Source organism: Galleria mellonella, unplaced genomic scaffold (assembly GCF_026898425.1).
Source record: "Galleria mellonella isolate WM207_F2 unplaced genomic scaffold, CSIRO_AGI_GalMel_v1 utg143, whole genome shotgun sequence".
NCBI classification, from domain to species: Eukaryota; Metazoa; Arthropoda; class Insecta; order Lepidoptera; family Pyralidae; genus Galleria; species Galleria mellonella.
The window spans coordinates 1,670,022-1,694,148 of record NW_026441997.1 but is presented as its reverse complement, the minus strand read 5'-3'; the positions used below and the strand labels follow the sequence as shown (position 1 = coordinate 1,694,148).

Sequence of the window (24,127 nt, the reverse complement as noted above, 5' to 3'; positions counted from 1 at the left end):
CACAGGAGAAACGTGATAAAGGATTGGGCGACTTATTTTTGTCCATTTTAAAATTCTTTATTCAAGATTCTAAGAATTTATTCCTATTTTAAGATTCTATTATGAAACAGTATAAACAATTTTTATTTATTCTTGTATTCGCGAACTATGCGTTCTAGTATTTCGATACCAGAATACAATGATTACTTAGCAAGTAATAAAAACAGTTTATTAATATCTAAAGCTAGAGTACCGTGATTCACAATAATTTTTTTTCACCAATTATTTTGATTAGTTTTCAGCATTTTTCTAAGTGGTTGCTATTTTAGTTAATACATGTATATTAAACATAATTAACACGTTATTTTAAATTTACCAAATATGAAGAATTTTGAATTATTTGCAACATTAAAAAAGTGCGGCGATTTTACTTAAAAAAAAATAAAAAAAAAAACATAAACTACAAACCAGCAACATTAAATATTGGCTGATGTTCCGTTTATGCTATTGACGCACCAGAGTCCATCACCACATTTAAAAACTAACACAATTAATTTACTTATATAATCTTTATTATTATCCACAATGTTACATTACTGGACACGGGTTTTTCATTACAAGAACTAAATAAATACCTAAAATATTCTTCTACTTCGGACATGCCAAAAAAATTTCAGACAAAATGTTACCTATACCCTGGTTAAAAAAATCAGTCTATAAGAATAAATAGAAACTCTTTAATAGATCGGATTTAACCTAATTAACAAAGGAAATAACAATATAACTTATACATTTATAAATATGTTTTATTAGATCCGAGAAATTACAAGTATATCACGAAAATGATAAACCAAAAACTACCATAATTTATTTTGATATAATAATAATTTTATTATGATACAACATTATTCATGAAAGTAAAGGCCAAGATTATAAATAATGGAAGAACCAAATTTAGGAAAATGAAATTTTAGAGTTCATTTAAATGTTTAAATTTTTCGCCCAACGTTAATTTATGTATATCAAAAGTTCGATCGCAAATATTAATAATAGAAAATGGGTGCTTTTATAATTTACTGTAGCACGGCACTATGACAAACGATTTAACCGTTAGAATAAATATCTAGAAATAAAATTTACAGCTAAGGCCCGCAGTACATAAGCAATCTCATCGATGTTGCAAGTGTTCATATGTAACGTTAATTACTTTGGTTTATTTTCCTCCCTAAAAATAAAATACACCTTTAAATTTTTTGTCCACAATAAACGTCATAGCTTGCACGATCATTGGATATATTTATGATGTGATGATAATATTGTACAGTAAATTATAAAAGTAATAATAGGGTAATAACGTCGAATATTAGTTCGCACTTGTAAATTTATTGAATAAAACTGCAAATTATAACAGGAAGTAAATATAAATTTTTCTTGTTCTTTCTGAAAGCTAAATATCATTACACGTGAAATATACAATGTTTAAAACATTTAATTTTGTTGTTCCTATTTATAAAAAATAAGTGTGACAAAGTTGATAAAAAGTACAGCTAAATAAATAATAAGATATTTAAGAATTTCTTGTTATAGAATAGAAGACATCTAACAAGCATTTTTTTGTATTTATATATTTATATACCTATTAAGTAAAACAGAATTTATTTATTATGAAAAATGGTATAAGTAGCACTTTCTACGTTCTTGAAACATATTTATGTAAGAAAATTACTTAGTAGTTTTCTGTTCTCTCGATTGCATGAGCGACAAGTAGGTCTGGGTAGATGGATCCATGGCCACGAGTACTTGTATTTTATGCTTATTAAAGAACACAGAACACGTACATATATATTAAGATTAATTATTTTAACTGAAATCTATAGTGATCTATTTTATAACTTACGTTTAAAGTTAAGATAGTTTTTGCAGAATCCTGTAAGGATGAAATCGAAATCATTAAAATCCTTTGAAGGCAGTGTTTTAGCAGTGATATATATAGAACGTTTTTTTTTTCAAAGTGAAATGGTTTCGAAAAACGGTAATCTAGCCTCCTTGCACGGAAAATTCATTTTTCTTCGGGGATACTAATGGTTTCGATTTGTCTGTTAACAATATTTTAAATTATTACTTTGATACATTAACAATTCATATTGTAATAGTGCATCGTACTTACATAATTTTCGGCCGCGTCTGCATTGCACTGAACACATCTACGTTATGTTAGAACTTTTAAAGCAATAAAATATTTATAATGAATATTCTCTATTCAGTATATATATTACAGTTACCTAAGAAGGTTACTAATTATGATATTATTTTCGATGTATACTAATTATGCACAATTTTTGAAGTACAAACGTTTATTTTAAAGAACTTTCTACTCTCTCAAAATGAACATTTGTTGCCATTATATAAACCAAAATTTATATTTAATACTAAACCTGGTTTGTAGTAGAGACATAAAGCCATGTTTAATATTGCATGTCTCACTCGATTTTTCATAATCCTATTATCGTATTCTGTCAAAATTGTGAATACCTATGATTAAAGCAGCGAAAGTAATATATACTTAATATAGAAAATTAATTTCGTTTGTTATCATGCATATACACAAATTCACAGTAAGAAATATCAGATCCACGATCATAGTTTGATGGGAAGTAGCATAAATTGACAGAGATTTTAAACTGTAGTTAATCTAACATTAAAATTAAATGAATAAATAACTAGTAGTTAACTTTTTATACATAAGTTGTTGGGATATTTTCATCATAATTTAACATACCTAATTGTCTTGAGTTAGTATTTATATACGTAATTATTTCTTTTAACGTAATACATTTTTTAATGAATACAACCATGACAAAGATACTAAGTAACTCTTAAAGATGTAATAAATAACATTCTATAAAGTTTAGAATATTTCATTTGAGACTATTTTCTGAAATTAAACTTATTTGAAATATTAAGTTTAATTTCATAGAGGCAACGCGATACAATTCTGTATTTTAAATTCATTCTAAATCACTCTTATTTTATTATACATTTTTGCATCTACGTATTTTTTATTATTAATTAGTCCTGGAGTCTCAGTTAAGGTGTAGAAGACTTCTACAAATGTCAATCATAGACTTTTAATAGCTTTCAATGTTGTTCTTTTTACCATATATTAGAAAATCCAAAGGTAGACGAACATTTCACATTGACCACAAGCTACTATTATAAGTCAAATTAAGTGTAAACGTCAGAGATCAGTAACTTAACAAGTATTATACGACTCAAAATTGTTAAGAATTAACAGAAAGTACAAAAAAAAAAACAGAATTAACCTTACTGTTTCATTTAAGATGAACTTCGCGACGATTGTTTAAACAAAATACAAGACATGTAGATGGCATTTATGCTTTTTTTTTTTGAAATTACCATAGTAGATAATAACTTCGGGATAATCGTATATAGTGTAGTACTCGTTTTAAGAGTTGGTCATTTACATGGCAGTGACAATTACGTCTTGACAGTACGAGATACTTAACTCATAATTATAAGTTGTCCAGTGTTGTTAGCATAGACAAGACCCTGTCCGGGCTGGGGCGCCCAGCGGATGCAATTAAGGCTGGTAAAGCTGTGTTCCCAGTTTTGTTCTAGTTCCTTTATCGGCGACAGGCCCGTTCTGCTCGAGTTTTCTAAAAAATAATCATATTGTATTTATTAATAATTGTTAAAAGTTATTGTGTATATATGAAAAATAGAATTATAAACAAGTGGTTAGTAATAAATTTAGCTCAGCACGCTCATATTTGAAAATATTGATACAGAAGTACTACAATTCATAGAAGAAAATATCAAACCATAAACTATTTCTTCACGGTCCGATTAATAATTCACGGGACAGTTAATAACTTCGACAACTTTAATGGTACAATGATTTAATACACTGCCTCGTCTTTCGACGACTGTCGGTTTGATTCTTGCACAATAAAAACATTTATAAGTATGTATATTTGTATTGGTGTGAATGTATTTATAACAAATTCGCTTTGCTTTTGACTTGGATCGCCTGGACTGGACTAGATGACGATATTATTATGTAAGAGTAGGTAATTTTGTTTTACTTGGTTGTTTTAATGTGAACTATATTTTAAAGGGATAGCATATTTAGTGAACGTTGGTTCAACTTTTTGCAAAATATTTATTTATTTTATTTACCAACTAAGGGAGCTTGAAAGCTTCCAAATACGCTCCCTTAGGAAATGATGATAGGATGCACTAGAAAAGTTACATACAAACAGTCGCAGACACATTATGTTTTGAGCCAACGAAGACGTACCGAGTGCAAATTTCCGTCGAGCTCTCGGACCGCCCGCGTTACCTAGTCTAGCTACGGCACGGACGTAATCGTAGTCACCTCTCGGGTCGAGCCTGTAGAGCAGCGCGAACACGTTGTTGCGCGAGTGCGGAGTGGTGGTGATGCGGCGCGAGCCGAGCCCCACCGCCAGGTGGCGCGCGGTGGGCGACAGCGCCACGGACACTGCGCTCTGCTCCAGCGCCGCCGTGTGCAGGCACTGCCCCAGCCGCGCCCACTCCAGCGAGTACACACCTGCCGCGCGTCACATTTTTATATGAAAGGACGATATGGCATGTACTGCTACATGAATGTACGGGATACAGAGGAATAACATCTGAGTCCTAAGGAATGGCAACGCGTGTATACTCTGTTATGTATATGGTACTGCACATGTTTACAGGCGACTGTTACACTTTCCATCAGGTGTCTAGTCTTTCCATCAGTTGCATAAAAGAGAAATAAACGAGCATGCGCTTCACCTGATGATAAGTAATTACCGCGCATCATAGACATCAACGACACCAGAGAATTATTATAATAATATATATTAGAATATCGTAATACAAAATTCTACGGTTCTTTACACAGTTAAAAGGGTTCAATGTTACCGAAACGTGATTGGAATGATTTGTTAATTTTTTAATAACAACCGTATTCATAATATAACTGTAAATGTTTTGTAAAGATATTTAGATGTTTGTTACTTAATCACTATTAAAACTGGTGAACAGGTTTGAACACGGTTAACGAGCGGTTATATCCTAACACATTATATGACTGAAGCGGGCAAACCCATGGGGAACACCTAACTAGCAAACTAAAACGTTAATTATAGAACATATTGCAAATAAATATATCACTAAAAGTTTTAACTTACTTTACATTTTGTATCGAAAGTTTTCAAATAATTTTGTGATGTAATATTAAAATCCAAAATTTCAATGACAGTTCATATCAACCTAATATATATTACTAGCTGACCCCGTAAACGTTGTTTTACCACTTATTGCGAAATATAAAAATCGCAATTAAAATACAGGGGTTGATCGTAAAACGATGAAAATTTAAAGTTGTATGTATTTTTCAATACTAAATTATAATAAAATAAAAATAAAAAAAATTGTCAAAAAAAATAAAAAAAAAATTTTGGGGTGGATCACCCTTATCATTGACGGGTATGAAAAATAGATGTTGGCCGATTCTCAGACCTACCCAATATGCACACAAAATTTCATAAATATCGGTAAAGCCGTTTCGGAGGAGTTTGGTAACAAACACTGTGACACGAGAATTTTATATATAAGACTTTGTTAGACAGGTGAACTGAAATAAATGTGTTTTAATCCAAATTTGCCTATTTTTGCGGAAGTCTCTTTTGACATCTTGGGGGCGAGTGAAGGAACAATTTCCTTATTTTTAATATGTATGCCTATATCTTGAATAGAAAATACTAGTTACCTTAAATTCTTTGCATACGTTAATCAGGATAAAAAGGATGCTTAAAGTTATTCAAGATATGGTACTAAATATTATCAAAACCGTAAGTCGTTAAACATAGTTAAAGGTAAATTCTTACCGAGCCATTGATTAGTATTCCTGAACCGGGGTAGCGGCAGCAAGGCTACCAATAGTCGGCCATCTTTGGATATGTCAATGCTGGCATCGTTATGAATCTTGCATCTCTGCACCACTACGTTTTTAGTACCTGATCATTATACATGACACCATTAACATGTTGATTATATTTTTTCCCATTTAATGCAAAATTTATACAATATTCTATATATATATATATATTTATAAACGCGGAAGTTATTATCTCCCGACCCAAGGTAATTTCTGGAAATTCTTAGTGTACCATAATTGAAGTCTATATTCAAAATTTCAAGTTTGTAACTGCAGTGGGTTAGACTAGGTCTTGATAAATTAATTAGGCTGCCAGAATAAGTTTTTATATGTACAGTGAGTGTAAAAAGTATTCGTACACCTAGGGTAATAATAAAAAAAATACGAATTTGATAGACTTTCCTCTATTTATTTAATTTAAATCAATACTGTTAAATAGTTTAACATTCCCGCACTTTGTTTATGATAATTATTGTTTTTTAAAAAAAAAATTATACAACATAAAAATATTTTTATGTTAACTAAGCAAATAATGACAAACAAAAAGTATTCGTACATTCATGCTTTTTTAAATGAAATTCTGTATAAATCATTTATTCAATCGAATTTTTCATATGCCTACAATGCCATTTTTAATATATTGCATACAAGTATAGACGTGTTTAGTTACAAAAATGGGTCGTAATAAAAATAATTATTAATTTGCATAATCAATGCAAATCATTATGTGAAATTGCAAAATTTGTCAATAGACCACGTTCAACCGTACAGACTGTAATTGATCGGTTTTCTATTACTAAAACACTAAAAAACAAACCCAGAGGTGGAACGTCCATCAAAAATCACGCCTCGATTGGATCGGAAAATTTTAAATTGTGTAAAAAAAATCCAAAAATTAGTGCCCCTCGAGTGTTACAAGAAATTAATAATATCAATGATTGCCATATTTCTGTCAGTACCGTTCGGAACATATTACGTAGTAACGATTATCATGGAAGAACTGCGCGTAAAAAGTATTGGGTAAATATATTAATAGAAAAAAAGATTAGAATTCGCATATATTAATAAAAAATCATTTTTGGCAAACTGTTATTTACTCAGATGAATCGAAATATAATATTTTCAAATCGGATGGGCATCATATGGTATGGAGAAAACCTAATATGGAATATAAGAAAGAAAATTTATATATATATATGGGGTTGCATGAGTGTTTTTGGGGTGGGAAAACTTGCATTTATTGATGGAATTAGGGATCACAAAGCGTATTATATTTTAAAAGAGAATCGTCTCTCTAGTGCAGCTCAAATGGGTTTTAACAATAATTGGATATTTTTACAAGATAATGACCCTAAACATAAAGCATGGAATACTAAAGCATGGATCCTGTTTAACGCTTTAAAATACCTAGAGATTCCTCCTCAATCACCTGATATTAATATTATAGAGCATGTGTGGGATTATCTCGATAATAAAATTCGAAATCGACCAATTTCGAGTAAAGAAACACTAAAAATTGCGCTTCGCGAAGAATGGGCATTAATTCTTCTTATATTTTCAAACTAGTTGATTCGATGCCGCAGAGACTCCAAGCTATCATCAATGCTAACGGTGGTCCAACAAAGTATTAATATTTTTTTAATATTCATTTACTTACAAATTTTATAAGTGTACGAATACTTTTTGTTTGTCATTATTTGCATAGTTAACGTAAAAATATTTTTATGTTGTATAATTTTTTTTATTAAAAAACAAAAATTATCATAAACAAAGTGCTTTAAAATATTTAATAGATTGATTTAAATTAGATAAATAAAAGAAAGTCTATGAAATTCGTATTTTTTTTATACAACCTTAGGTTTTTACACTCACTGTATATACATTATACAGATATACATTGCCAAGGGAGGTTAGAGTATGATTGGAATGGTAGTTTGTACTAACTGTCTGCGATATCGGGCGTAGAGCCGGTGGTGAAATCCCAGGCTTGCACGCGATGCGAGGGCGCGGGTTGGGCTTCGGAGATGATACCGGCGTCTAGCAGCCCTGCGATGCCACTCATGCGTCGCATTGCCCCCGCCCCTCCTCCGCCGCCACCTCCACCTCCGCCTCCGCCTCCGTTACCACCACCACCACCACCCCCGGACCATTGCTCTCACCTCCGTTGCCTTCTACATCCACTACCATTGCATTCTGTAATATGATTCATACAAATTGTTTATTACATCATTGGACTACAATTTAGGGTAGTGTGAGATCTTGTTTAAAAATTTTTACGATAATTATTTATTGTTAGGTAATAATGAGAAGTGACGTTTTTTATTTACTCATTCGAATTGAGTAGTTTGTTATCAAATGGGTGTAAAGTAACTAGTATATCATCTGTGGTACAAGTAACAATGTTAATTATTAAAAAATATTTCTTTACGACCCATCTGATGGAAAATGGATGGAATGGTTAACTAAAAATAGTTTTCAACCTGTACTATGCTACACAAGTATAAAGGATAAATTTGAAGTTATAATTAGATTTTGGCTAAGTTTTCACTTTAATAATATATGCCACGTAATTTGTATATATAAAACGCAATAATAATTACATTAATTTTTTTTTATATCTACGCCTTTTTATAGCAGGACTCGAGGTAGGCAGAAATAACTAAGTAAAAACGACTTCTTACCTTCCATACATCTCTTGATTCGTCTACTTTCATAATTCATTTATGCATATACGCCACCTCAGTTGACCTCGGTATACGGTCTATCTGATCATAGTCAGTCTAGGTCTTCCCTGGTACCTGCATCCATCCACTTGCACATTATATTTAGATATCGTCATCTTTACATCTGACATTCTTTCCACGTCTCTCAAGAATCGAAATACTCTTTCTCATTTTTACTTTGGCACATTTAACTCGCTGATGCACTTTTTTCTTAGGTGTGACATCCTGATATTGTAAATTCTTTGCAAGTTTTATATTTCAATCGAGTTAATTTTATTTTTATACTACTTTCTCTCATACGATTGAAATGATGTACCTAATTTATTTTGAATAACTAATTTCAACATACCTGAGCCAATATAATTGGTTGTAGATATTCGTGAATCCGTGGTAACCGCTGAGGCTGAGGGCTTCCTTGGCTTTCCGAGTTGGCCGACTGTTCATTAACATGCATCAGTGGCAAGGCAACGTTGTTCAGAACAGCGTGGAAATCATCAGGAGGCCGGCCAGCAGATTCACTACGCGGGGTTAGAATATGTGGCCGATATGCTGCAAAGGGACGACGATTGTCATGTTCCGATGTATTTTGGAGAGGAGACCGATTGCTTTGTTGATTGTCTGAATTGTTTGATGTCAGAGCGAACATTTCTCGTACTGATGATGGCGTGTATAGACGAATTGTTTGTAGACGCCTAAATCTATTTCGCGCTGCATTTCTAAAGTTAATCGCTTGCATGTGAGCAATGCGAATCAGATTGACTCTGTGTTCGAATTCATTCATTACTTCGCTGTTTCTAGGTCTTGCAGGATTTGGATTTTCTGGAGGAAAGGGCGCATTAGACGGACCAGCCACTGGTTCGTCGTTACTACTGGATATGGGTCTACGCCTGGGTGTCATTAAGGTTGTATCTTTCATTCTATTAGGTGAGCTAAGCAATGCTGGAATTTTGTAAGTCGATACTGGAGGAAGAGCCCTTTTTTTAATAAGCGGGTGAGCAGTTGGGTTTGTTCTATGTAAAGCTTTTAGCCGTCTACTTTCTAAATACAATTCGCGTCTGTTTCTAGCTGTTGCAGAATTATTTCTATTAGCTGCGGCAATTTGTACAGCAAGACGACTACTCCATCTCTGTGTAGTGTTATTTGAAGATGGCGGAATACCTTCTTGTATGATATTACTATCAATAGTCATTGAATGGGATATTGAAGGTTTATCTTGACTATCTTGCTTATGTTCATTAGATTGTATTTGTGATCGGTCTTCTTCTACTTCATTAGTGACGTGTGGAGATGCAGGATCATCAGGCCCATCTACATTGACAGGTCCAGTGTGGTCGACGTTTTGAATACGTACAATATTCAGAGAATCAACAGGTTGAGCTGATGGGGTTGGATTATTTCCCGACCTTCCGTTATTTCGATTTGTCATCAACATTAAGCATGTTAATGCTAAGGCTTTTTTTAATGTTCGTAACATATCTATAATGAGCTGACTAAGTCCCCGTTCTTCCAAACACATCATCATCATATTAAACATTACAGATAGCACTTGCATAGCTCGCATATGTATCTCATGTCTTGTTGCACTAATTTCAATAGCACGTGAGTAGTCCCTGCGGGATCTAGAATATCGGGCGGCTAATCGATTAGCAGTAGGATTTCTTGACCGTCTCCTAAGTTCATCTTCCGGTCTCCATCTATAACTAGATTGCAATCTTCTTCTCATAGATGGGGAAGATCGGAAGCTTGAGGATGTTCTAGCAGAAGGTGATCTACCCGATTGCGGATGTCTATTATCAGTGTGGGGTTCTGTCGATGTGTAAGGTTCATTGAGAGTATCGTTATTTGTTCTCGTATTATCAGTATTAACTGATTCATCACGAGATTCGTCAGTGTTTCTGTCATTACTTTCATTTCTTGGATTACTCCTTGAAGTTCTACTGGCATTAAGAGTAATGTTGTCTGACATCTCAGTTAACATCATACATCTTTCTAACAGTGACCGTGTATAATAACTCGGCGAATCTTGTCTACCTGTCTCTCTATGCAACATTATTACACGTCGACGCAAATTTTCCCACATTATACGCAACTCTCGCATTGTAGTACGATTACCACGCAGCCACATATTCGTCAGCTGTGAAGTGTGCTTCTGTAATGCTTTCACACCAGCTCTTACTTTTCTATATGCCTCATCAGGTGGTATGACATTACTTCTGGGCCAATTATTAGAATCTCTACTGGTGGAAGGACGATTTGGATTAAAATCGGAATTGTTTGTGAAGGGAGTCCCGGAGGAGTCGGTCTCGTTCCTATTGTTTGATGTCTCGTTTTCGTTCCTAATATTTGATGTTTCAGTCTCATTACTAATGTTTGGCGTTTCGGTCACATTTCTAATATTTGACGTCCCAGTTCCACCTCTCATGTCTGAGGTCTCGGTACTGGACCTCAAGTTAGAAGCATCAGCCCCGCTTCTCATGGTGGTTGGAGTCTCAGTACCATGCCTAATATTTATTGTTTCAGTGCCTAATCGACTATTTGATGTTTCATTTCTGGTTCTAATATTTGCGGTCTCCATTTCACCTCTATTATTAGACGTACTCGGACCCTCTCCAGAAGAATCATTTTGTGTCCTAACCCGAAACCTGCACCTCGATACCGATACATTGAAACCACCAGCATCATGGGACGTTTCTTCTTCGGGCAAATCATTATTCAACTCGAACACCATGCGATCCGTAGCCGCTGGTCTGTTATCAGAAGAATGTATGGTATCGGTTGTAGAGGACCCGTCCATACCCCTGGGACCATCCTCCCTAAATGAAGAGTTTCTAGTTCTGAAAATATTGACTTCGAGGGATCGATCACTATCTGAGTCAGAACTCGAGGAAAGAAAGTCGCGACGAAGCGAAGAGCTAAAGAGGCGAAGGCGTGGGCGGGCAGTGTCGCCGTCGTCTGACTGAGCTCGCGCTGCGCCTCGCCTTGGCATGCTGCGTTCCACGCTCTCCAGTGTCGTTAGTGACATGTTTGTGATCAAGTTCAAAAGCCTAGTTCCCGAGTCCCTTAGAATATCACGGATCAAATCTAGACTCTCATTTATGCTTTGAGCGTCGACGGGTGTCGAAATGGGGCTCATTTGGGTGGACGTGGACGTCATAATAGGCCGCGGTGAACTTGTAGCGGAAGATGCGCGGCCTGTGGACGTCGATGGTAATTGGTCAGGGAAGCCCGTTGCATTGCTACTTCGAGCCGGCACACGGGTAGCCTGTGACGGTGACGAATTTCGACGACGTCGGGCGAAATCTCGTGCAAAACTAGAGCGGTCACAGTCATGTCTAGACGACGTGAATATGCTAGTTCGTGATGTGTTCCCGATGTTTCTGTACAACATGTTCAGACCATCAGCCATATTCCTGTTAGGTCGAGGCGAATTATTAGAAGACGAAAATGGATTAAGTAGTAGCCTAGTTGAGTTGAGTTCATTTGAAACGTTTGATCGGAAAGTTCTCCGCGTGTCGCCAAGAGGTTGAAATGCCGAGGAACGGGATCCGAAAGTGGAATGTTCTTGATTCGGTGACAAATGTTGGTTTCTGGAAACCAGATATAAAATTAAATATTTATTCATTATATTTAAAATATATAGATATTTCATCAGTCAATAATAATACCTCATAGGGTTACTGTTAATAGATAATACATCGAAATTGAGTAAACGACTACTACTGCCTTCTCCACTACTGTCTTCATTGTCTTGATGATGAGGTCTTGCAGGGATAGGATGTAGTGTGGAACCTATAGATGAATATTTTATCATTTTATATCAATTTAAATTTAATAAGAGGCACTTCCTATTAAAATGGCAAATTTGCGACTATTAATTTGTGGGCGTTTTCATTACTTAACAGATTATTTTAAAACATATTTTTAGTGACGCTAAAAATCTATGCATAATATATACTAAATCGAAGAAAGCATTACATTTCTAGTAGTAATTGGAGAACAATAATACAAAAATTTATTAGTATATAATTTTATGTAAATTATGAAAAATAATAATATATATAAAACTGTAAGACTAGAAGTGATAATGATAGTGCTATTTGCAATTCAAAAAAGTATTATAAGATCAGAACTAAGTTACCATCGTTATATGCTGAGGTAGATGGACGAGTAGATCGCGTCCAGCTCGACATCCCAGCCGACGTATCAGTTTCCATAGGATCTGTTCCTCTATCCATCTGAAAAAAAAGTATAATAATAATCAGTACCAGTCATACATATCAAGTGCTTATTTTTGTACAAACTACTTCTGTATAATTAAGAAATCCGAGGATAATCAGGACAATTTAGAAAGTTAATATCTACAATTAGCCTAACAATCAAGGGCTCTCACTGCCCTAATTGCTCTATTAATGTTATCTAATATTAAAAATAATATGCTTAAAACTGTAATATCCGATAGGGTAGGCACAGACATTTTTTTTAATGGGTGAAAATGGAATGGTAACTCAGCCGTCGCCATCGGCATACGCTGGCGAGTGACCCATGAGATAGATGAGGACAAATAGTAAGTCAGTTATCCCATAGTGATGAACTTTATAAGAATTAACCACGAAGATTTGTTCACGATTTTCTGTTCATCCCAAAGGTAGACTGGTAGAGAATGCTACTAGCTATATATAACTTAAGTCCGCTTTTTGTACCTTATTTTATTTTGGTCAATAAAGTTATTTAAATAAAATAAATGGTTTCTAGGAGGAACCGCATTGAAGTCGACTTGATGTGAGTGTAATGCTAGCAATTGGGCCGTTAGACCCCGTTACTAACAATCCCTTTCCCGCAAGTCAGAGGCATTAGTCAATTAATTACATTATGGTAAACATAATCGAGACATTCAATATTTCATATGACCAGTTGTTGTATCAGCCGTTAACTGTACACTGCTGAATACAGCCTACCCCATAAGGAGGGTTTTGCCAATAGTTGTAACGCTTGGCAGGCGGATTGGCAACCGCAGTTTGGCTTTCGGTGATGTTTTAAAGGGACGCTGCTGCCTATCCCTCTACTACAAGCTCCCTTAGACGCATCTTACGGGAAAGCAAGGAGCGGCCTATTTTATGCCGGGACGGTACATGGCGTAATGACCACAGTACAACGTAATAACAGATTAAGTCAATATTTCATAAGTACGATATACCAGGGAACACTGAATAAATGTCTGTTATCTTCGAAAAACAATAATACGAGTAAATATGCGATACTGCAATTTGAGCTGAATAGAAATGATTGATATGGAAACTAGCTATGAATATGGTTAAAACGATATTCTAGTGGTGGCTTGAAGATCTTGATCACTTTTTTACTGGACTCTTAGGTTTGTCAAACAATTAATGCACCAGAGATTTCAATAATCAAAATAATGCAACATGTTGTGGTTCACTCATTGAAACTTAGCTAATAAAAATTATCTATTATACTTCGCGCTTCGTCCTCGAGATTATTATTTATAGAATATAAACAACATGTAGTAACGCACAAGTGACACCGCCCCTGCACTATTGTTGAGAGAGGGATTCCCCCTTTTTCCTTTTTCTTTTTATTCCCCGGTAGGTACATAGTCTACTTAGCCCGTTCATTTCATTTCCTGTTCATTCGCAATTTAGTGCTTCACCGCTCCGCACATAATACATCGCGTTGTCGTGTTAATAAAAAAAAAAAAAAAAACAGATGCCAAAAAAGGAATAGTAGTGATCTCAACGACCCAACATTCAACATTACATAGTGTCGTTGTAGACCAGGTATTTATTTACAAAACTATATCTATACACAAAAGTAATTTTTGTCTCCAGAAGAATGCAATCGAGATAGTCATTTGGGCTATATCACCGCATTCAAACGAAATGACGTGCAATTCAGCGGGAATTGTACACAACAGCCGTTTTCGATAACTTTCGTTATCACATTTTCAAGTAACACCCATAAAAGGATATAATAAATATAAATATAGAATTTCATTTTTAATAAAATATTTTTAAATAATTACAATAAATTATTGGCAATATATATATATAAAAGAGAAGTCGTTACTTTTGATTTCAGTTATAGAGAATATTTGATTATAGGGGTGTATTGTATAAACAATAATACTTATTGGAGACAATAAATATTAGGTTTTAACGTATCCACGTTAACAATGTTAGTATGTACCCAGAGCCGTTATCAGGACGAACTCGACACATACTATACTTTTTTATACAATTGCATAAATTTATGCATATACACATCATATATTTATATATTATATGATGCATATGTCAGAGACGCCTTAATTAATAGCGGAATCAGTAGACTGGTTAATAGATCCTCCTGAGGAAGAGATACTAGAACCAGAGACTGTAAACCTTCCATCAGACGATGTAGATGTGATTCACAATGCGTTAACGTATCCAGACGGTAGGGAGTCTGTAGTAAAAAATAATCCGATTACGGATCAAGACGCTGGTCAAAACTGTCCAGGCCCGTCAAATGTGGAGCCTCAGTAGCTAGATACTGAGACTTTAGAAATTCTTGGAGTCGATCCAACGTCTATTAATAATTATGGCAGCGATGTCCATAAAGAATTGCCATTGCGATTTTAACACATCGCCCAAGAAGGAATTAGTAAAGAGCCTAAAAAATAATTAGTAAATAAATACCCACTACCAGCTAACTGCTTACTTGTAGGCTCCCACAATAAATCCCGAGATAAAAAGCAGAGCTAGCTACTACGCGTGATAAAGGTATTGAGATAAAAAAGAAACCAATGGCTTCAGCCATATCTTGTTTAGGTCAAGCTATTTCAACATAGCTTAATTGTAATCAAAAAGATAAAGAACTTTTACAAAAACTTATGGATCTCAGCCGTCTAATGTGTGACATACAGCATAGCGACTCCATGACTAGACGACACTTCATTCTAAGTGCTTTAAAGAAGGATATGAAGGAATATCTTACAAACACAAAAGTTGATACCTTCTTATTTGGCTATAAATTGGCTGAAACAATAAAATCGGCCGAAGCTGTTAACAAATCAGACGTAGACCTAAAGGCGGTTTCTGATGGTACCAAAAACCTGCCAAGAAGAACCGACATTCTTCCTTCAAGGCCTTTAAACCGGAGAGCTCCAGCACCAGCACGCAAGCAGCCGGGCATGGGAGCGAGATTCCGTCAGCCTGCCGCAGCACGACCCTTGATTCTCCCAACGCAGCCGCCTGGGCACATAGCGACGTCGTGGGTTCCACCACCACCACCGCCGCCGCCGTCGCCGCCTCCTCCGACACAACATCCACGTCGTCGTTACTACGTACGTCGTTACTAGATACGTATATTACAGTTAAGTATGCAGGTCGTTTAACACACTTTTATGATCAATGGTCTATTATCACAAATGTTCACTTGATCCTTTCATGGATTAGGGGTTACAAAATAATTTTCTCGTCACCTGTTTATCAAGAATCATACAGATATACCTACAGATTCAGAAAAGTATCAATATATTGATGCAATTAATAATCTTCTACAAATTGACGCTGTTTCAGAGTGTATACCTTATAAGGGCAGATTATGTCTAATATTTTTAATATAATACAAAAACTTAATGGCAAAATGAGGCTCGTATTGAATCTCAAGAGATTAAATAAATTTATCCAGACGGATCATATACGAATAATATTTATTTACGAAGAATTAGAAGATTTACGAACTGCATTAAAATTAATATCAAAAGATTGCTATATGGCAACATTAGACCTTAAAGACGCTTATTTTTTAATAAACATTCATAATGAATCTAAAAAATATATCCGATTTATTTTTGACAATAAATTATATCAATTTAATGTTTTGCCATTTAGTATACCGCACCTTACATTTTTATTAAATTAATGAAGCCGATTACTAGACTTTTAAAAACTGGCGATTTTTTATTTACCTTATACTTAGATAATTGGTTTTTATTGGGTAATTCTTATCAACAATGCTTGACAAATATTGAGATGACTTCCAAACTACTATCTTCCTCAGGTTTTACAATTAATCAGGAAAAAGTAACCTTGAGCCTTCATTATCTTGTAAATTTATGGGAATAGTTGTAGACTCACACAGTTACAATTAAGCTTACCATTCGAAAATAGATTACGAATTCGATCTCAATCAGAAAGTTTTTGTCAATATGAACGTATTTTAATCAGGGAATTTGCTCAACTGGTAGCTTTACTTGTGTCGGCTTGTCCAGCCATTGAGTATGGATGATTTTGCACTAAAGAGTTGGAGCGTTCAAAATTTCTTAATCTAAAAAATCATAACGATTATGATAAGTATAGAGGAATATACCTAGTTCCGTATATTCTGACTTTCAATGGTGATTAAATAATATAGATAGCTCTGTGTATCATCGTATCAGAGATGATACGTATGCCATAAATTTACTCTGACGCCTCAACTACGGGGTGGAGGGCTAATTATGGTAATAGTATTGCTAGTCAGATGATGAACTAAAGCATCATATAAATTATCTGGATGCTGCGTTTTCTGGCCTTAAAAGTTTTTGCCAGAGATTCACATAATTGCCAAATACTGTCAAATAATACAAATAGACAATACTACTGTAATATCTTACATTAATCGTATGGATGGCATTCAATTTCCTCATCTTACTCAAATAAGTAGAGAGATTTGGCAATGGTGTGAGAACAGAAGGCTCTTTATATTCGCTTCCTATATTAAGTCTACAGATGCTGAATCACGCAAATCCATCCAGATATAGAATGGGAACTGGCTGATTGGGCCTTTCACCATTTGACAAAAAAAAAAAATCTATGTACCAGAGGTTTATTGAATTACAAATCGCATAAACAAAAAATGTGAAATTATGGCACATGGCATAGGGATCCGGACGTAATTGCTATTAATTCATTCACAATCAATTGAGCAAAAGTTTTACTTTTATGCCTTTCCATCATTTGCAGTGATTCTTAAGACGCTTAGAAAGATCATTTCTGATAAAGCTTGCGGTATAATTATTGTTCCTCTATGGCCTACACAACCGTGGTACCCACTATTCAGAAACCTCCTTGTCTCTGAATTAATAACTTTTTATCCTGCGGATAATGTTTTATTATTTAGTTCCAGTTATCAACGTGTAGGCTCAACGCTTACCTTGGTTACAGGAGTGTTATCAGGAAAGCATTATCCAGGAGAATTTTTCCACCAGCCTCTTTAGATATAATGTTAGCATCATTCTCTGATAGCTCAATTAGACAATATGATACTTGTTTAAAAAAGTGGTGGAATTTTTGTAAAAACCATTCAGTTTATTTTTATAAAGCTTCGATTCCTATCATAATTTCTTTTCTTACTCAGATATTCCATGACGGTTATCAATATGGAACATTAAATTCAATAAAGTTCGGCGTTATCCTTGCTTTTAGGTCCTATTTTATCAAAAGATGATAGTATAGAAAGATTTTTCAATGGAGTATATCGATTGAGACCTCCTCTTCCGAAGTATAACGCTACATGAGATACCAATGCTGTTTTAGATCATTTAAGCACATTGTGGCCTAATGAAGAATTATCATTAGATAAATTAACAAAGAGAACCATTACCTTAATAGCAATAACGATAGCTCATAGAATACAAACTCTATCCAAAATTGATATAAAAAATATAGAATTTTTCAATGACCATATAGTATAATTAATAATATAATTAAAATTCCTGACTTCCTTAAAACGTCACGAAGAGGTTCTAAGCAACCGATTATTGTTCTACCTTTCTTCTTAGAAAACTCTGCTATCTGTCCAGCAAAAACTTCAGATTGTCATTTAAATAGAACAATTCTTCTAAGGAATTCTGATAATCTTTTTAGTGGTGTCTGTCGACCTCACAAAGCGGTAGACAAACTATTAGCCGATGGGTGAAACTGACATTAGACGAATGTAGACTGAACGTACATATTTGTACTCTCTGCGCACAGCACGCGAACGCTCTCTAGGTGTCAGTGTAGATACAATACTTAAATGGAGCTGCTGCGGCTGGAATGCCAACTCCACTGCTTTCGCCAAATTTTACAGTAGGCCTATGATTAATACAGATAATTCGTCCTTTGCTAAGCCGATAATTAATAATAATCAAAAATAATTTTGTTTATCGAATTGTGTGATGATTAAAAAAGATTATGTACTATTATAGATTAATAGTAGAATAACATAATGTCGATTAATTTTTAGTTCTATTTGTTCACTTTGTAATCCAATAAAACATACAATCATAAAAGAAGTGTTTTCATTGATAATATTTTTTGGTTGGAACTCTCAAAGTCTACATGTTGTTTATATTCTATAAATAATAATCTCGAGGACGAAGCGCGAAGTATAATTAGTGATTAAACGAACTTACCCAAGTGAAGTTTTATCACAATTATACAAACATACTACCCAGTTTAATTATACCCATCAGAACTGTACCAAAAAATATTTCAATGGTCAAACATAAGTTTTAAATAATTTTTAACTCTGAACTTAATGAACAGGAAATGAAATGAACAAGACTGTGTACCTACCGGGGAATAAAAAGAAAAAGGAAAAAGGGGGAATCCCTCTCTCAACAATAGTGCAGGGGCGGTGTCACTTGTGCGTTACTACATGTTGTTTATATTCTATAAATAATAATCTCTTCGGACGAAGCGCTTCGTATAATTGTGATAAAACTTCACTTGGGTAAGTTCGTTTAATCACTAATTGCGGTGTATGCGTATAGTCATTAATACGATTTTTTTTTCAATGTCAGTATTATTAATGTGTTGACTAATCATATTATGAAACAGGTAAAAAATGTACATACCGTGTTTGGCGGGGGCGGGGTGCTTGTATTTACAAGTCTGTGTCGAACTCTGAATAATCGTTGGTAATTCCTAACAAGACTATCGTATCTCTGTACCAGGTTTTGGTATGAATTCACTATCATGTCCTGAGCTGATCCTGGGTTATCCTGTTCTCTAGATTCATTTGGATTATCATCAGGGTCATCTCTTCTATTGCTATTACTATTGGAAGCAGAACCCGGTGTTTGATTCTGCTGAACGAACAAGTTACCAAGTCCCCCCGAGTTTACCCATAAGGATATTCCAGTTATTAATTTATAACCTAGAGCATCAAACGCTACATATCTGCAATTCAAAGAAACGATTATAAACGTCATCAAACATACAAACGTGTAAAATCAAAACAAAAATTTGTCCTATAGTAATGTGCTCCGTGGTACATACCTAACTTTTTCATTTATGTTATTAGTGGAAACTTTAGTAAATGGCGCAGGTTGACTCCAGTCCCAGAAATATAGTTCATTATGCGTCGCAATCACTAGCAATTGGTCACGAGGATGAAATGCAATAGATGCTATTACTGTCTCGTTTCGCACGTTCCATACTTCACTTCCACCCTAAATACAAAAAATAAATAATTACCACACAAAAACATTTTGAAATTATATGTCGTAAAAACCCGACTATAAAATTAAAATGATTGTTCTATTTTTTTTATAGCATGTTTTTTTTATTTAGACCTATATCTTCCACAGTGACAGATCAGTTCATATCAGTACAAGAAATGATATAAAGAACTAGAGAGTAAATATAAAGATAAATTCGTATTTTATATTGAGCTTTTATACGCAAAATTTCGATACTTTGGATATTGGTAATGTACAGTAGAGATCTGTATTTGGAATTGATCTGTAAATGTTTTGAAAATAATATATAGCCACCATATGAATATAATTTGTAAAATCGGTTCAGACGTTTTTGAGTTCATTCATTACAAACAAACAATCAAATCTTTCGTTTTAATAATATCAGTATAGATATAAATTTAGCCAACCATCATTATGGGGATATATATAAAATTATGCGAAAAATATTACTCAGCAGGAGTTTGATATAAATAGTGTTATTAAATTTATGGTACTTTTTAAATTTAGCACAAAAAATAGTATACCATAACAAATTTTATGATTCAGTATATGACGTACTCACACTGGCAATATCCCACACCCGCACCTGACCGCCTAAGCAGCCAGAGCCAATTAATTGAGGATGGGATGGGTGGAAAGCGATGCACCAAGGCGTCCGTGGGTGGCCCTTTAGTATGCGAACATGTTTACCACTCGCCAGTTCAGATACATAAACATTATGGTTACCATGAGTTGATGCAACTTTGGTCCTGAAAATGAAACAATAATTACTTGTCAATAATGGCACAATCTTCTCGCAAGTCGCTTATGAAACAGTCAGATTTACCAAAGACTTCTAATTTTACATGCATCTCATCTCTGTTTCATGCGATTTATAAACTTATGATGCACACTAGGTTGGGAGAGTCCCCACTCCTTCCTCTAGTAACTAGTAGAATATGATTTATTTGTTTTTGATCATAATAGGTTAATAGATATAAAATAGTTCTTCTCTTAACTTTACACTTTATTGTAAAAAAATACTAAGGAATTTTATATTCATATTTTACTTACCCATCAGGGCTAAACACCATCAAGAATGTAGACCTCGGGTAACCAGGTAAATCGCATGACTGTAATACAAAAATTGCATATTTATAAGTATCATAATTGCTAAACTAACAATGCCTGAATTGTATTATTTTAATATACATAATTTGAAAAATAAAAACAAGTTTATTACATCCCCATTTAAAAATCTTAAACTTCTAAATGGAAAATTAAGATTTTGATATATACAATTAATTAATTCAATTAATAAGAAAGTAAGTTAAAAGATGATTTTGTCCAATTTTTTTCAGTCAGTCTCAGAAATAAAATTTTTAATGTTGTGGGGAATCAATAAATTCCACCTATCATTATGAAATAGAATTGTTATACTAGTCAATGAAGTAACTTTTTAAAGACAGGTAAAATGGTATTTTTATATATTATTTATTGAATAAATCCAGTATAACATATGATGATAATTAATGTGAAATTGTATTATGCAATATAAATATTTGGCATTGAAGATTAATAAATGCTATACAGTATAGAGATATTAAAAATTGTATTAATTTCACTAAAAATAAACATAAATCCCAAGTTTGTGATCTTACTCTTATCTTAAGAGGTTTCTGAACAAGAATATCTTCAGCTATATTTTCTAGCACTGTCTTATTGGCAAGGCAGTGTGGAGGGTTAATGCCTTGTTCTCTCCAATGACAGCTACGAACAATATTGACGATATTCCGTGTTTCATCAACTGCTTCATTCTTGTATCCAAGCCAGTCATTGTCACTAATTGGGTCCATTTTCCTATATTATAAATTATATTTAATAAAATTTTATACTTTCAACAGTCTTTATTACTGAAAAATATGAGGTAGACTATAAATAACAACACAACCAAGAATGGTTGTGTTGTTGTTATTTATCCAGACCTGAGCCTAATTCAGAAATGCATGTTTTCTAAATTTACCTAAAATCAATGAGGAATTAAACCAAGAGTTTCTTTTTACAAAGTCTGGAAAATGGAGTGACAACCTTAAATGCATTGCAGGGAGTTGGTGGAACCAGGTAGCTCAGGATTATTTCTTATAGTAGTCTATGGGAGAGGCCAATATATATTTGAAAAACATTAGCACATATTCAACTATATTTTTATTGCCTGGTTTTTGGAATTTAAATATATTAATACTTATATGAATATCATCAACCTTTATGTAGGTCATCAACCTTTATTAATTTGAATTTGGCGCACATTTGCAGTTGAATAAAATGTCAAAACAACATATGTCATTTGGAGATTAGATTAAACATAAAAGATTTACTTGTAATTATTATATCTTAAATGATTTTTAATTTGTAAAATAATAGTGTGAAATGCTGTTTCTCTTTTCAGGTGTTTTTTAAAAATTGTTATACAGTATGTATAACAATTGTTTGCTAAGAACAATTGTTTTAATAAATGTAATCTCTTTTCAGACAACAATCTGTATTTAGGATAATGTCATATTTTAAAATTTATGAAAAGCAAATTAATTGATGAAAACAATATTGGAAACAATGCATTTATATATGTTGCCAGACACTACCTGATGTAAAATAGCAATTATTATCTACAGACATGAACAGCATCATTGACATCACTGAGAACACACTATGATGCCAATAGTACCTCTCATGCTCTGCTTTTCTTTATGTTACAGTTATCAAAATATTGTAATAAATATATTATACTATGTTTAACAATTTTAATATTTGTTAATTAATAAGGCACATTCAATAAATATTACACTATTTCTTTTCCATCCCCACCCTCAAAAAAGTTTAGATTATTTATATATATATATATATTTATGTTCTTACCTTGCTTATTAGGTGATTGTTGTATTAGATATTGTATAATAAATCTGCAAAAATATTTGTGTTTATTATCTGTACAGTTGTTGCTTATATAATAAGCTATTTTGAAATCTTGTTATGAAATTTCACTATTACTATAGAGTATTATACAATATATCATGTGTAGTTTCTTATAACTAGCTAGATGCCGCCTTTGCACTTAGGTATTTATTCAGATTATTGGAGTGAGCCATATTGTATTGAAAATGTCAACAGGTTACTTAGTAACTATGATAAATAATTAAACTTCTGAATTTGTATTTTATTCATTAATAATTTAGATAATCAAGTTACGAAGTACAACATTTATACACTTTTATTAGGTACTCAATTGTTAGTTAACGATAGATGATGCTTGAAAACAATATTTACCCCGTACATATTGCAAAAAGCAACACCACTCACTAATATTTTGCGATAATTTTAGGAGCTATTTCACTTAATATTACTCCAACCTAAACAATAAATACGCATTTACAAATTCTACGACTAAAAAGCCACAATCCACAACAGAAACAATCTAAAAATCCAACAGCGCACAGCTGCGAATTGTCAACTGTCAGTCAACTTGTCAAATAACATATGAAGGAACAGATAAAAAATATAGTCTAGGATGCACACGCTTGCCATCGAAACGACTTGAAGTCTCGATGCGTTGGATACGATATTTTTTTTATGGGTGATAATGAAATAGTAACCCCACCCGCGCTGTCGATATACACCGGCGGGGCACCAATGAAAGGATGATAGATGAGGATGAAGCAGGCTAGTTAGCTCATCGTGACGAATTCAACAAGAATTGTTCACAATGGTTTCCAGGGGGACCACGTGGAAGTCGAACTGATATATATAATATATATGATATATAGAAGAAAAGAGCATATTTCTTTTTAAAAGGCCGGCAGCACACCTGCAATGCCGTAGGTGTTGTGGGTGATCATGGGCGGCGGTAGTCATTTACCATCAGGTGAGCCGCATGCCCGTTTGCCCCCTGTGTTGTAAAAAAAAAATATATATATTGCTAGC

The 24,127-nt window shown here is 33.8% G+C and overlaps 1 protein-coding gene and 1 long non-coding RNA gene across 2 annotated transcripts; one reads left to right on the top strand and one right to left on the bottom strand.

The window, feature by feature from the left end:
• Window positions 1-23,610, bottom strand: LOC113516967 (uncharacterized). The gene is given in 15 exon segments (XM_026901477.3): window positions 1-3,656; window positions 4,379-4,570; window positions 5,895-6,023; window positions 7,889-8,096; window positions 8,099-8,137; window positions 9,017-12,254; window positions 12,333-12,456; window positions 12,806-12,902; window positions 19,547-19,871; window positions 19,971-20,143; window positions 20,736-20,922; window positions 21,227-21,285; window positions 21,814-22,012; window positions 23,066-23,109; window positions 23,474-23,610. Coding segments are annotated over 13 exon segments (5,121 nt in total). The 5' UTR covers window positions 22,009-22,012; window positions 23,066-23,109; window positions 23,474-23,610; the 3' UTR covers window positions 1-3,501.
• LOC128199991 (uncharacterized) lies at window positions 19,281-22,954 on the top strand. The gene is made up of 2 exons (XR_008252477.1): window positions 19,281-19,422; window positions 22,682-22,954. It is a non-coding gene; the product is annotated as an uncharacterized LOC128199991 (long non-coding RNA).
• Window positions 23,611-24,127: the final 517 nt, after the last annotated feature.